General features: G+C 35.0%; 1 protein-coding gene across 2 annotated transcripts in view; it reads right to left on the minus strand.

The window, feature by feature from the left end:
• MAP4K3 (mitogen-activated protein kinase kinase kinase kinase 3) overlaps positions 1–13,806 on the minus strand; it is a 158,973-nt gene that overhangs the window by 70,148 nt on the left and 75,019 nt on the right. For both annotated transcript variants that reach the window (XM_045549454.1, XM_045549453.1), the window contains exons 3-4: positions 8,358–8,448; positions 884–948 (exon numbers count right to left, since the gene is read on the minus strand). In XM_045549454.1, coding sequence (XP_045405410.1) covers positions 884–948; positions 8,358–8,448 — 156 coding nt within the window. The remainder of the gene's footprint in view (positions 1–883; positions 949–8,357; positions 8,449–13,806) is intronic.

A 13,806-nucleotide genomic window follows, 5' to 3' on the forward strand; every position in this document is an offset into this window, starting at 1 on the left:
CAATAAATGTAAGCTGCCAAATTTTGAGATCATTTATTATACACCAATAGATAACAATAAATCTTTATAAAAAGGAAAAATTTATTAAACATTTTAAGAAATCATAGGGAAAAGGTGATGGAATTAAGGACAGTAAAATAAAATACAAAAATTCCTTCCAAATAGTGTTTTAATATCTACTTTATTACAATCCATCCCTAAAATTACTTAAGAGGCTCCACACTAGAAAAGGAGCCAAGATACTATGAGAAAACTGATATCATTAAATAGACATTATTTTATTTTACATTAATGAAAAACCACACCTCCAGCAAAAGAATAAGCTTACTCTGCAGTTTATGACAATAATCCATTAACAGAAACAGAACAGAAAAAGGAAGGAAAGAAAAGACCGCAAAGCCTAATTATTTTATTTTACAAACCTCTCTTATATATTCCATGGAATCCCCATGAAAATGTTTTAATCATTTTTGAATCCCCCAGAATCTGGCACTATCTTAGAGAGTAAACATTTAATTGATGTTTCCTTGAATACATGAGAGCAAAATCAATCATCTCTGTATCATCACTACATATGTACCAACTGGATATTTTATTGGTTAGTACTAGCCATCAAGGCCTTTGCACTTCCACAGGTCTAAGTTTTTGAACTAACTACAATATGCCTTCTTCAGAACCAGCAAACTGTCCAACTGCATATAATTCTCCAACTTATAAAGTAAATGCTCCTTTCTTCCATATATATCTTAAATACCTTTATATAGCCAAATAACAATGATAAAACATACCTTTCTTTCCTTAAGACAATGTTAATGTTTTAATATAGTAAATAGCTGTTTTAAGAAATTCTACCTAATCCCTATAAAAATATGTTTAGTCTTACCATGATAAATATCTTGTAAAGAACCACCTCCACAAAACTCCATGCAAATCCAAAGTTTATCTCGCCTATAGAGAGAAAATAAGCATGTATCATATCTTCATGATTAAAACTGTCTGAAGTCACAAGTATTTTAAGGTTGTGTGCTAAAACCTTGAAAAACAACATAAATGCAATGTGTTTTCTAAGAAAATGTTAATTAATCCCTATGAGTAAATGAATTACTTAATATAATGTGTTACTATAATCCAACCTGAGGTTTTAATACTTACAATATACCATTTTTTGGATATAAAGTCATCATCAGATAACTCCAAATAATGAGAAAATTCCCCTTTAGTTAAAAACTTCCCCCATCCACCTACAGTTTGTGCATCTATCCAGATTCATCACAGAAAAATGGCAACACAACTCAAAGTACATTACTTTGGTAGCACTCTCATCAACAAAACAGACAAATGTAAATGTTATTACCCTCATATCTAGATTCAACAATGATCTTCCCAAAATATCGTTAAAATTTAACACTTGCTTGTCTTTAGATAGCATTTCTCTCTCACACTCACATTCTAAGCTGTTATAATCATATAGTCATAGAAGAAATAATCAGCAAAGATTTATATAGCTTGTTCCTTTGTTCAATAATTCCTTACTTCATCTCTTAAAATGTACCAGGAAATGTACTATTCTTAGGGGGCAGAGACAGAATAGAAAGTCTCTGAACTCAGTAAGCTCTATCTAATGCAGAAGAAAGATTCTGCCTTAATATATGTCTCTTACACCACTGCCTTCACAGCATCTAGAAGAATATCCAGCAAATAAATATTTGTTCCATAAATGAATGAATGCATGGATGACTAAAAGAATAAACAAATCTACAGATCAGGGGTCAGCAAAATATGGCCAGTGGGCCAAATAGAGGACAAATAGGATTGATTTGGCATGATTTCTTACTAAAGTCATGCTAATTGACCACCTTTTTCTTATAAGTGTTCACTAATTATAACATTAATCATTTATCCTAGAGTTTTGCTGGGGATTGATGGCTCACATCAGGTTTAATAGTCTGTATTTTCTAGAAATCACCTTTCCCCTTCATTTGGAAATTGGTCATTGCTGATCTCTAATTTCTGACACCTATTTGTCAAAAGATACTTACTGATAAAGGATGACAATCACATTTGCTAAGTTTTCAGTATGAGATATAATTTAAATAAATCTAAAAGCTTAAATTCATTTAAAGTGTCTAACTACTCTATCTACTTACCTCTTATGCTTCAATTATATCTTAATAATGTTTTTCCTACCCTTTCCAGTTTGAAAACAATTCTCCTTGGTAGAGAAGATGAATACAGGAAATGAGTTCTCTGCTTTCGTACATACTTCAATATCATACTGCCTTCTACTTGAAGTTGGTATATTCCATTTTCTCCCCTTGCTTAAATATATAATTTTCTATTCATTCCATATAAAATGACCTTCCAGCTTACAGGCAAAAAGAAAAATCAGGACTACATATATTAAAGCTTTAGTTTTTAAGATCCCTAAAATACTTCACCTTTATAACATTCTATTTAGTTAAAGTCTGATATTATCAAAAAAAACTTGAATGGTCAGAGTCTACTGGAAAAATGACTCTCCTTTGTTCTATGAATATCTCTCTTATGATGATAAATCTGCATTGGCTTTTGATGATTCACCAAGCCACCTGCCTAATAGGAAAGGACTTTGAGTCAATTAGCCCATTTTGTGCAGGTCAACAAACTATTAATATATAAAATCTTTGTTCTTAGGTATCTGAATAGGAATAAAATTAACCACCGAGGTAAATGTTCACTGTATCAGCATTAATTTCCTGACTCAACAAATCCTTAGATTTTTTTTCTTATTTTATAAAATTATCTTTCTATCTTACAAGGAACAGAAAAGTAAGTGGGGGGGGGGAGGAGTTCATTATTTTAATCTTCTAGTTCAGTTACTAGAGCATACAGGGGCCAAAATTCTAATAGCTATTTCTTGGACCTAAAAAATCTTATAATTTCTAAAACACACCTTTTAGTCTTCTCATACATTATAACACATCACAGACTTAGAACTGACTGAACTAAGTATAATTATTTATATTTTTTCAAATAAATAGCATAATTTAATAAGTAAAATAAAGTGTGATCAAGATCACTGAGAATCAGCAGCTCTGTAATGTCTGCTAGAAACTGGCCGGGATGGCTAGCTCGGCTCCAAACTAGAGTTCCCTGGCCCCTGTACTTTACTGTGGGTTGCTTGCTGACCAAAGCTTTTGCCAATGGCTACTCCATTATATTCAGCAAAATAATTTAATTTCAACCTTAATCATCAATGTGAAAAATAAAAAGTACAATAACTGCTAAATGTTTTAATATAACTTATTTAACATGAACAAAATTTAAAATGCTTTGGTTTATTTTAAAACAGATATGCAAAAACTACTGCATTTCAAAGCTATAGGTAATCCATTCCATCTGCTTCCCATTTAACAATGAGGGGGAGGGAGCTCTGTACTCAGGGGCTACAAGGTGACCCATTTCTTTATAATTATACCTAGCAATCCCCCAGTTCAGCATAATATTTCCAAAGTATGGGCCACTGGACAACAATCCTAAGTGAAATATGGTCCCATAAAGAAACTACTGTACAGTTAAACTGGTTTCAGAAATATCACATACTATAGTCTTTTCTTGGAAACCAGCGAAGCCACTGCTATATTAAAGGACCTGAGAAATTTTGTAGGATGTAGGAGGAGGGAGAGGGGAACAAAATGGAAGGAGGAAAGATAAGAGAAGGAAGAAAAGGTGGGAAGAGGAAGAAGAAGGGAAGAAAGAGCAGAAGAAGGGAGATGAAGAAAGTTGGGAAGGGGAGAAGATGGAGGAGAAAAAAAAGAAGAAATAAAACTTTTCTAATTTTGTTTGGTTTATTATTTACCCAAATTATTTTTTCCATGCACCTGTTTTTACCAAGTACATATTTGCATCCCTCATAACTAATGATTTGTAGAAAATACACTAGCAATATGGGTATAGAGAGGTATCTTTAATTCCATTAAATTTTTTTGCTTAAAGCGGTGGTTCTTAACTGGGAGAGATTTTGTCCCCCAGGGAACGTTTAGCAACATCTGGAGACATTTCTGGCTGTCACAACAGGGTTTGGGGTGGGTGGGTGTTGGCATCTAACAGAGAATAGGGATACTAACTATCCTACAATGCATATGAGGCCTTCCCCCAACAGAAGAGTATCTGGCCTAAAGTGTTGACAGTGCTGAAGGTAAGAAACCCCAGCTTAAATAAACAACAAACTATGATCAACTTTAAGATATATTCCTAATTCCTCTCAAAAACTGAAAAGAGGGACATTAGAGGAAAACTGGTAAAATCTAAATGAAGCATCTCAGTTTAGCTAATAGTATTGTGCCAATGTTAATTTCCTAGTTTTGATAAATGTACCATGGTCATGTAAGATGTTAACATCAGGGAAAGCTGAGTGATGGCTATATAGAGAACTCCATGCTATCTCTGCAACTTTTCTGTATATCTAAAATATCCCCAAATTAAAAGTTTCCCTTTTTTAAAGGAGAGGGTAACTGGGTAGAAATTAAAGTGATTCAACTGTAATCTTTATTCTTATATTCTGAATATCCAAAACAACATTTATAAACACATTCCCCATTAAGATCTTATTGTTCCCCTTTCCAGTACTGTTAGAAAAAAATTCATCCAGTTTTATATAACTGAAGAGACCAACATCTCTTTCCTGGATTACTGTAATAAAAATGTACTATGAGTTTCACTAAACTGCCTGTTTCAATCCCTTATACCCCAAATCCATCTTCCACAGAACATACTACCTCACTGTTAAAACCTTTCAACAAGTATGCTCAATCCCTGTAGGTGCTAATTAAGACATAAAAGGTTCCTTTTTGCCTCAATCTCCACAGCCTTACCTACTGCAACTACAGATGGCCCTCAGAGGGCTGTCGGCCCAGCGCCTGAAGGTTCCAATGAACTGTAGGTTCAAAAACCAAGGATCAAAAAATTTTTTTGGGGGGGGGCAGGAATAAAAATATAACCAAAAATAACATAAATTTGAAGACACAGTATAACAACTATTTACATAGTATTAGGTATTATATACAGAGGTGATTTAAAGTATATAGGAGAATGTGCATAGGTTATATGCAAATACTACACTGTTTTATATAAGGGACTTGAGCCTCTTGGATTTTGGTATCCATGGGGATCCTAGAACCAATTCCCTGTGGATACCAAGAAATGACTGTATGCCCTCTTCCTTCTCAGGTTCTAACATAAGACTACTAGCCATCTCCTGAATATTTCATGATTTTTCATGCCTGTGTCCCCTTTACCAAAAATTCCAATTTTCTACACACATAAAGGTCTACTAATCTTTTTAACACCCAATATTTGGGAATTACATCATTCACAACGCTTTCTCTGATTCCCTCCCTTACTTAGACAAAATCAGGCATTCTACCATCCTTAGCACTTTTGTGCCTTACACCTAAGTTATTATTGCATTTAGCATATTGTGCTGCAATTACTTGCTCATGCCTATTTCTCCTATTAGATTATAAAACTCCTTAAAGGCAAGGATAGGTTTCATCTATCTCTCTCTCTCTCTTTTTTTTTTTTTAAAGAGACAGGATCTTACTCTGTTGCCCAGGCTGGAGTACAGTGTCAGCCTCCCGAGTAGCTGTAACTATAGGCACACATCACCACACCTGGCCAATTTTACATTTTTTGCTGAGACACGGTCTTGCCATGTTGCCCAGGCTAGTCCCAAACTCCTGGCCTAAAGTAATTCCTTCTGCCTTGGCCTCCCAAAGTACTGAAATTGCAGGCGTGAGCCACCATGCATGGCCTCATCTATCTTTGTATCTGCAGAATCAATACAACATCCTACATACTAAGAAATAATGTAAAACACTTTGTAAATGGTGGTGTAATGGTATAAATGGTGGTGATTTACAAATATAAGTTGTTATTATGAGATAAATTATGCTCATCTAACCTAGTACTCTGTATTTCAAAGGTTTAAAACATCTTATCTAAATACAGTTTTTATTATATGGATCTGATCTTCTACTGACTTATGTTTGAAGGATGATTTGTTGTTTCTCAACCTAAGCTTTACTAAGAGTTCAAACTTCAGAGGACTATCACAATTTTCTTAACTTATTCTTAAAAGATATGCTGGGATAAGGAATGTTTAGAAGGAAACTGAAGTTAAGCTAATCTTTAGCTTAAAAAAAGCAATAGCCTGTAATCCCACACTTTGGGAGGCCAAGGCAAAAGGATGATTTGAGGCCAGAAGCTCGAGACCTGCCTGGGCAACACAGTGAGATCCCGTCTCTACAAAAAATGTAAAAATTAGCCAGGCATGGTGGTTTGCGCTGTGGTCTGTGCTTGAGCCCAGGAGTTTGAGGCTGCAGTGAGCTATGATGACGACTACACTTCAGCCTTGGTGACAGAGCAAGACTGTCTCAAAAAGCAAAAACCAACCCTCCCTCTACAAAGAGAAGCAATAATTAAGCTCTACTGAGATTTAACTCTACTATGATGATTTAACTCTTTTGTTTTATAAATATATAAAACACAAATATTGATACAAATAGACACTAAACCAGGACAATTTAACTTTTAAATCTCTAGAGAAAAGCTTTGTCTACCTAGTTCTTGTTGTATGATATGTTAATGATATTGAAAAGTGCAATAGGAAAGGTCCTGTTAAGAAGAATGTCAAGGCCAGGCGCGGTGGCTCACGCCTGTAATCCTAGCACTGTGGGAGGCCGAGGCGGGAGGATCGCTCAAGGTCAGGAGTTCGAGACCAGCCTGAGCAAGAGCAAGACCCCGTCTCTACTAAAAAAAATAGAAAGAAGTTAGCTGGACAACTAAAAAATATATATATATATATATATAAAAATTAGCTGTGCATGGTGGCACATGCCTGTAGCTCCAGCTACTCGGGAGGCTGAGGCAGTAGAATTGCTTGAGCCTGGGAGTCTGAGGTTGCTGTGAGCTAGACTGATGACAAAGGACTCTATCCCAGGCAAAAGAGTGAGACTCTGTCTCAAAAAAAAAAAGACCAGCTTACCCTTGGGAGAAAAATGCTGTCATGCTTCCCTTAATTGAGCCTAGGTAGGTCATATTGTTAGGACTAATGGCAGTAAAACAAATTGTTTTGAAGTAGTGATTTTAACTGTATTGGCAGGAATCGATTATTTGGTACAATGAACTTAGATGATTTTAAGAGACTGTTTCTTTGAGCTGATATAGTAATTGCCTATGCTGTGGTGGGTCTGCTCCCTAACATACAAACTGATGCAGAATCTGTGTTAGGTTGCTATTTGAATCACTCACCATTAAAGTAGCTTCAAACTGGCTGTTAAAGAAACCATGTAAAATGTGTAACAGTCATTGACTCAGGGGTAGTACCTATCTCTATGTGAAAAGGGTTAGTTAACTCCTTAAAACGCCATTAAACCCATCCACCACTTTAACCAAAGTGAGGCAATCAAAGCTGTACAGGAGTGGTTAGAACCAAGATGAGCTGGTGCAGTTGGCTTTTCACAAGCTGGAAAGAGGGTAGAATTCCCCAGTCTCTTCTATCTGCTGTGCCCAAATGAGAAGAGGAAAAGTGTTTTGTACCTGGGTCATCTGAGAACGGGAACCTGTAAAAAGTTATAGTATAATGGATGTTGCTATAGTATGTTGGAGTTTTTTAACACATAGGAAAATATTCTCCAACCCAACCTTTGAAGGAAACTTATAAACAACTAAGTTACAGTGTTCAATTCATGGTGCATATACAAGTCAATGGAAAAACAAGATTTGACCCTGAGGTGATCCCCTATGGCATGTGACTTGGGAGGCTGGCTTGGTCCTGCCAAAACAGAACAAGAAGAGGAAAACTCACAGTCCTTTTAAGTTCACTTTAGGACCTGGAAAAATAAGTTACTGAAATAATTATAGGTCCTAGTCCTTTGGACAAAATAAAGAAAAGGGATGAGACAATACAGTAAGTACTCTTAGACTAGAGGCACAAAACACATGCAAAAGTTTCTGATTAAAAACATAACAGGAAGAGAGGCTCCTGACTCTAAATTCACCTTAGTTTAGAAGAAAGGGGCAATAGAATGGCATATTTAGATCTCTAGTCTACCACAGGAAGGCTAACCATAAAAGTCCGTTTTCACTTGCCGGCTTCCTCACTGAAACCACATCCAGGATTCCCAAGTCACAAGACTGTGACAGTGGTTACAGAATTAACATAATAGGTCATAAATAAAAATTCCATTCATGAAAATTACCTATCTTCAAAGCATTAAGAAAACTACAAAACACGGTATTAAAGCTAACTTTATTTTGCTAAATGCATTAGGTGATGAAATCATTACTGTTTGTCAAAAGGGAAATAAACAATGTACCTGAGATAGCTTCCAAAATAAGCAACAATATTTGGGTGTTTACAGTCTTTCATCATAATAATTTCCTGCTGCACAACTGCAAAGTCTTCTCCTAGAATAAAAAAAAAATCATGTTGAATATTTAGTAGGTAAGATTAGTTTCAAAATGCTCATTTATTTCAAAACATAATAAGATAATTATGCTTATTAACAAGTATAACATAATTAATGAGTTATAAATAAAACATAACCAATTAGTTAATGGTATAACTTTTAATGATAGTTTCGGTCCTAATTTCAGAGAAAGTATAGTACAGTAATTAAAAGCATGCATTCTGCTCCCAGACTTTCTGGATTTAAATCCCTAATTCTATTCCTCACTAAGCTGTATGAACCTGGGCAAATATTAGTTGACTTCCGTGTGCCAATTTCCTCCTCAGTAAAATAATAATAACCTATCTCATAGGGCTGTTGTAACAGTTAAATAAATTAATACATGTAAAATGCTTATAACAGTGCCTAGCACAGAGTAAGCTCTATATAAGTATTTGCTATTATTACTATTATGCCTTGGATAATCAATATTAATTCATCACTAGAAAATACATATTACTTTTTCCTTTATTACTAAATAACATTTAATATAATTTTAGCACAAAGAAGTAATTCTTTTTTAAGTTACGGCAGGACCCCTCGTACACCAAGTGTGTCAAATGCATCTCCATGGGCTCTTTGTAGAGCTGAGAGGCCTACACTCTAGCAGTACTGGGTTACCAGATGGCCCACATACACAGGCTTATCTTGTATTTAAGTGCCTTGTTCCAACTGTGTTAGGATGCAGAATGGGACTGTATTTGAGCCTGGTCAGACTAATAGCAAATAATCTCTCTCCTACTCCCTCTCTGCCCAAATTCTCCAAAATGAGATCTGGCAATCCTATAGCAGTGTCACATGCTGTGGCTCATGAATGGACATTTGTCATGGAGAGAAACAGAATTGCAGTGAATGCAAATGCAGTCAACCAGAGACTATGCAGAGGGAGAACAAATGGAAGTACTTACACTTAAATAAAAGTAGCTTTGTATTGTTAATCCAGTTTTTAAAGTATTATATACTACGAATAGCCTGATTAAATGTATATTAGTAGCCAAGTAAAAAACAGAAAGCTTCCCCAATTACTGTTTAAATCATAAGTATGACATCATAAGCCCGATATTTCTGGCCTTGGCATTTTCCTAGTACAAATGCAATTGAGACTAGAAGTAGCCCAATCATGATCATTTAAACCAAATATCAAAACCCACCTTACTGTCCCAGTTATAAGGGAAGAAGTAATGGAGAAGAGATAGTCGGTATGTCAGGTTATTAATTTCCACAGTGACTTGGGCATAAAATCAAAGATCTCCAAAGGGAAAATAGAATTTGTAGGCTTTCAAAAATTCAGAAGAAAATCACTGAACTAGGATCCTCTTATTAGTTCACCTCCCAGCATTAAGAATTCCTGATTTTCAGTGTATCAAGAAGAAATCCAAGTTAGAAATAATAAAGCCATAACGGGACTAACACCAACTTTCGTGGATATACTAAATACTTCAGAGGTTCTGGACTTTTATTTTTTCACCCACCCCAAAATTATACTTTTCTCCAATCTAGTGAAAAGGTCACATGCAATCAAAGTTGATCTAGTCAGAGTGAACCCAGGACTTGAGCTTGATGGTTAGAGGACAAAAGCTCTCTTTCTTGGGGTATCCCTGAGAGTTATCAGTAGTCATCATGCAACCTAAAGGGAGCTGGCCTTAGAATAAAGCTGATCTGAGGAAAGCGCTGAGGAAAAACAAGAAAAAGGAGAGCATTTAATGACATAATTGAGCCACCACAGCCAGCCTCATCTGCCTCTGTAATTTTCACAGACACCTGTATATGACCAATAAATTCTCTATATTGTTTAAGTCGCTTTCTGTTACTTATAACATAAGCTTCACAACTTTTATAGTGATCTTTGTACTAATACATATCATAGCCCTTATTCCACTACATCAACGTCTTCATGTCTTTGCCCTGACTAGAATACAAAGTTCTCTAGGACAGGATTATGCTTTAATCATCTTTGTATCCTTAGCTCCTAAAATAAATAAAGAACTGTTGAGAGAATGAATCCACAACACCATAAAATTCTTCTCCGTGGTAACTCTAAATCAGGAATATCAGCTTTTGGTTTCAGTTCATCCAATTATTAGCATGTTTTATACAATTAATTGCCTATTTACTACTATTCTGATTTCTATTAAAACCTACTATTGGCTTTAGGTTTTTAACTATAACTTTCCCATGAAATGTTGCTGATCCAAAATGCATCAGTTTTTCCTATTAAAGTCAACCCTACGTGATTATGAGGATGGTCAAATTACATTCAACACTTTTGTGAGGAAAAGGAATCCAAAGAAAAATTCCACATACTCAATTTTTAAAGGTAACTAAAAAATGTAGACTAAGGTAGGAAAAAAGAAATCAAAGTTTAATGCATTAATATTATAATCCAAAGGAGCTTGTTGATTTAAGGAATTTTCTTTAAGGTTCATGAGAAATATATTACAAAAACAAAAATCCACAGGCCCCCCCCCAAAAAAATTCCAGCACTTAGACACTGTAGAGCAGGAGATTAGACTAGATAATCTCTGAAACTCCAATTCTGAGAGTACAAGATTTTTTGATAAAGTTTTAGACATTAAAGAATTCATCTATCAGAAGATGCCCCCCCACCAAGAAAACCTAATTGAGAAAAACAGGCAAGTTTACAGGTAGAGTGTATAATGAATAAGGCAGAAAATACAAACAAATACATGTAAAGTTCTCAGAACATACATGGCACATATGCGTTCAATAAATGTCAATTATTTGTAGTAGACTGAATAAGGGCCCTCAAAGGTATAGAGATCCTAATCCCTGAAACCTGTGGATGTTACCTTATATGGCAAAAGAGATTTGTAGACCTTGAGATGGAAAGACTATCTTAGATTGTCTTGGTGGGCCCTAAATGTAATCACAAATGTCATTCTGAGAGGGATGCTGAGGGAGACTTGACTACAGAAGAAGGCAATGTGATAACTGAACAAGATGATAAACTGCAGACTCTGAAGATACAGGGAGGAGCCAAGAGTTAAGGAATGCAGCTCTAGAAAGTGTAAAGGGAAAGGAAATACATTTTCCCTTAGAGCCTCCAGAGGGAGTATCCTCCTGCTGACACCTTGATCTTGACCCTGTGAAACTCATTTTGGACTTCTGAACTCCAGAACTTAAAGAGAATAAATCTATATTGCTTCAAATCACCAAGTTTGTGGTAGTTGTAACAGCAGCCATATAAAAATAATACATTATTATTATTGTGGCAGAGCTGGGTAGCCATCCACAAATAATCTGTGCTCTCCCGTCTGCAGTGTGCGAGTTACTGGTAGGAGGCAGTTATCCAGTCAAAAACGTTTCCCAGTCAACGTGCATACTGATGTGACTAGTTCTTGCCAATGGAACATGAGCAAAAGTAATGTCTCCCTTTCCCATTAATTCTTTTCCCATCAGCAGGCTATACAACACTGCAAGTCCTCAGGAAATGGAAGAAGTCTGGGTCCTTGAGTCACTAAAAGGAAGAAAGTCATCCCAAAACTTGAATACTTACATTGAACTATTAATAAACTTGAAATAAAATTTCATTATGTTAAGCCACTGGTATGTTCTAGTTTAGTTGTTATAGTGGCTAACATTATTCTAAGGTGATAAAATTATTACTATCCATTTATGGAAAAGGTTGTCCAAATTGTAGTAGATGCTTCACAAATCTTTAAGTGGATTATTAACAGAATAGATACAATGAACAAAAGTATAGGCATTTCTCTCTACTTAGTGTATAATGCTTTCCTACAGCCAGGTATATTAAGTTAAATGTGTGAAAGTACAAGAGGAGACATGAATGTTATGAGGATAGGTCTTTTCCTGACAGCTATAATATATTAATAACATAGAATCCCTAATATCTCTTTGCCTTTTAGATACAAATTAACAAACACTGTATTTCCAACATTTCATAAAATTCTTTACACCTAACAAAATAATATATAATCTTAAACTGAATGGCTACCTAAGTAAAGTTAAAATGATTCTCTTTGTGGTATGCCTAATCATTTACACTGGTGTCAACTATACTAAGTTTCTAGGAACTACTCTTACCATTGGCATAAGCATTTTATATAAACTATCAAGTAATCTTTTTATAAAATAGTAAGCAAAAATGCAATAAAGAAACTAACTATACAACTACTGCCATTAAAATGAAGATGGTGAAGCTGCTAAAATCAAACTATTGGCTGAGAGGCAGCACTGTCATTTTTGTCTATTAACGGCTTACGTATCTAAGTCCAAGTCATTGTATGAAGGCAGTTGACATGTGTCTACACACTGAATGGAAGTAGGGATTATATGAAATTCAAATAGGGAAAGCAAGATTATCTGGACTGGAAGGTGAACTAACAGACCAGTATGTCCAGACATGTCTTCAGGGAACCCAATCTTGACCTATTAGTAAACAGTGTATCCCCTGTTCCTTTAGTTCTGCCCCCTATGAAGTAAACATAAGCTACAAGTCACCCTCAATTACCTTTTGTTTTCATATTAATGTTTTCCTTTAATAATTTTCATTTCTCTTTCTTACATGTTTAGCATCATCATAAAGCCAATATGCTGACACGGTTTTCTAGAAAGGTCTTGACAAATGTCATTATAATGAAATAATTCTTTGCAGTATCAAATAGTTCTTTAACATGAGAACTAACAATAGAGCAGATTTGATTTAAAATGATAACTTAAAACTTATCATTTTAAAGATTTTAAAAGCAAGTTATCCTAATTTGTTATAGATCTGATCCATCTTTTAGGTTTTAACTTTGTAGATAGATATGTGTGTGAGTGTACACTTGTGTATTTGTAAAACACCTAATGCTTTAATTTAGATAAATATGTAAGGTATTCTTATGATGTTTTCTCCTGAGGAGACAAGACATTCAACAACCATCAAAGACTGAGCATCTAATATGATACAAAAGAGAACATGCCAAAGGTTGTTGAGTGTCAGAAATGAATAAGATTGTCCTTGACTTCAAAAGACTTATGGGGGACATAAAATATGTGTAATCAAAGCAATAATAGCTTAAGTCCAACCTTAAATAAAATAGTTCCCTTATTTCTATCACATTAAATCCACACTTTGCTGCTGGCCTTGTCTACATTATCTAGCTAGCACAGTATCATGATTAAGGACATGCACTTTGAAATCACAATACCTAACGATGCAACTTGGTTTTACAACTTACTGGCTGTATGATCTTGGGCAAATATCTCTCTCTCCCCCTTAACATATAATATACAATAGCAATTATATAATACATAATGTTATCTATAACATATAATAATCTATTATATATAA

The sequence above is a fragment of the Lemur catta genome, chromosome 4 (genome assembly GCF_020740605.2).
Source record: "Lemur catta isolate mLemCat1 chromosome 4, mLemCat1.pri, whole genome shotgun sequence".
Lineage (NCBI taxonomy): Eukaryota > Metazoa > Chordata > Mammalia > Primates > Lemuridae > Lemur > Lemur catta.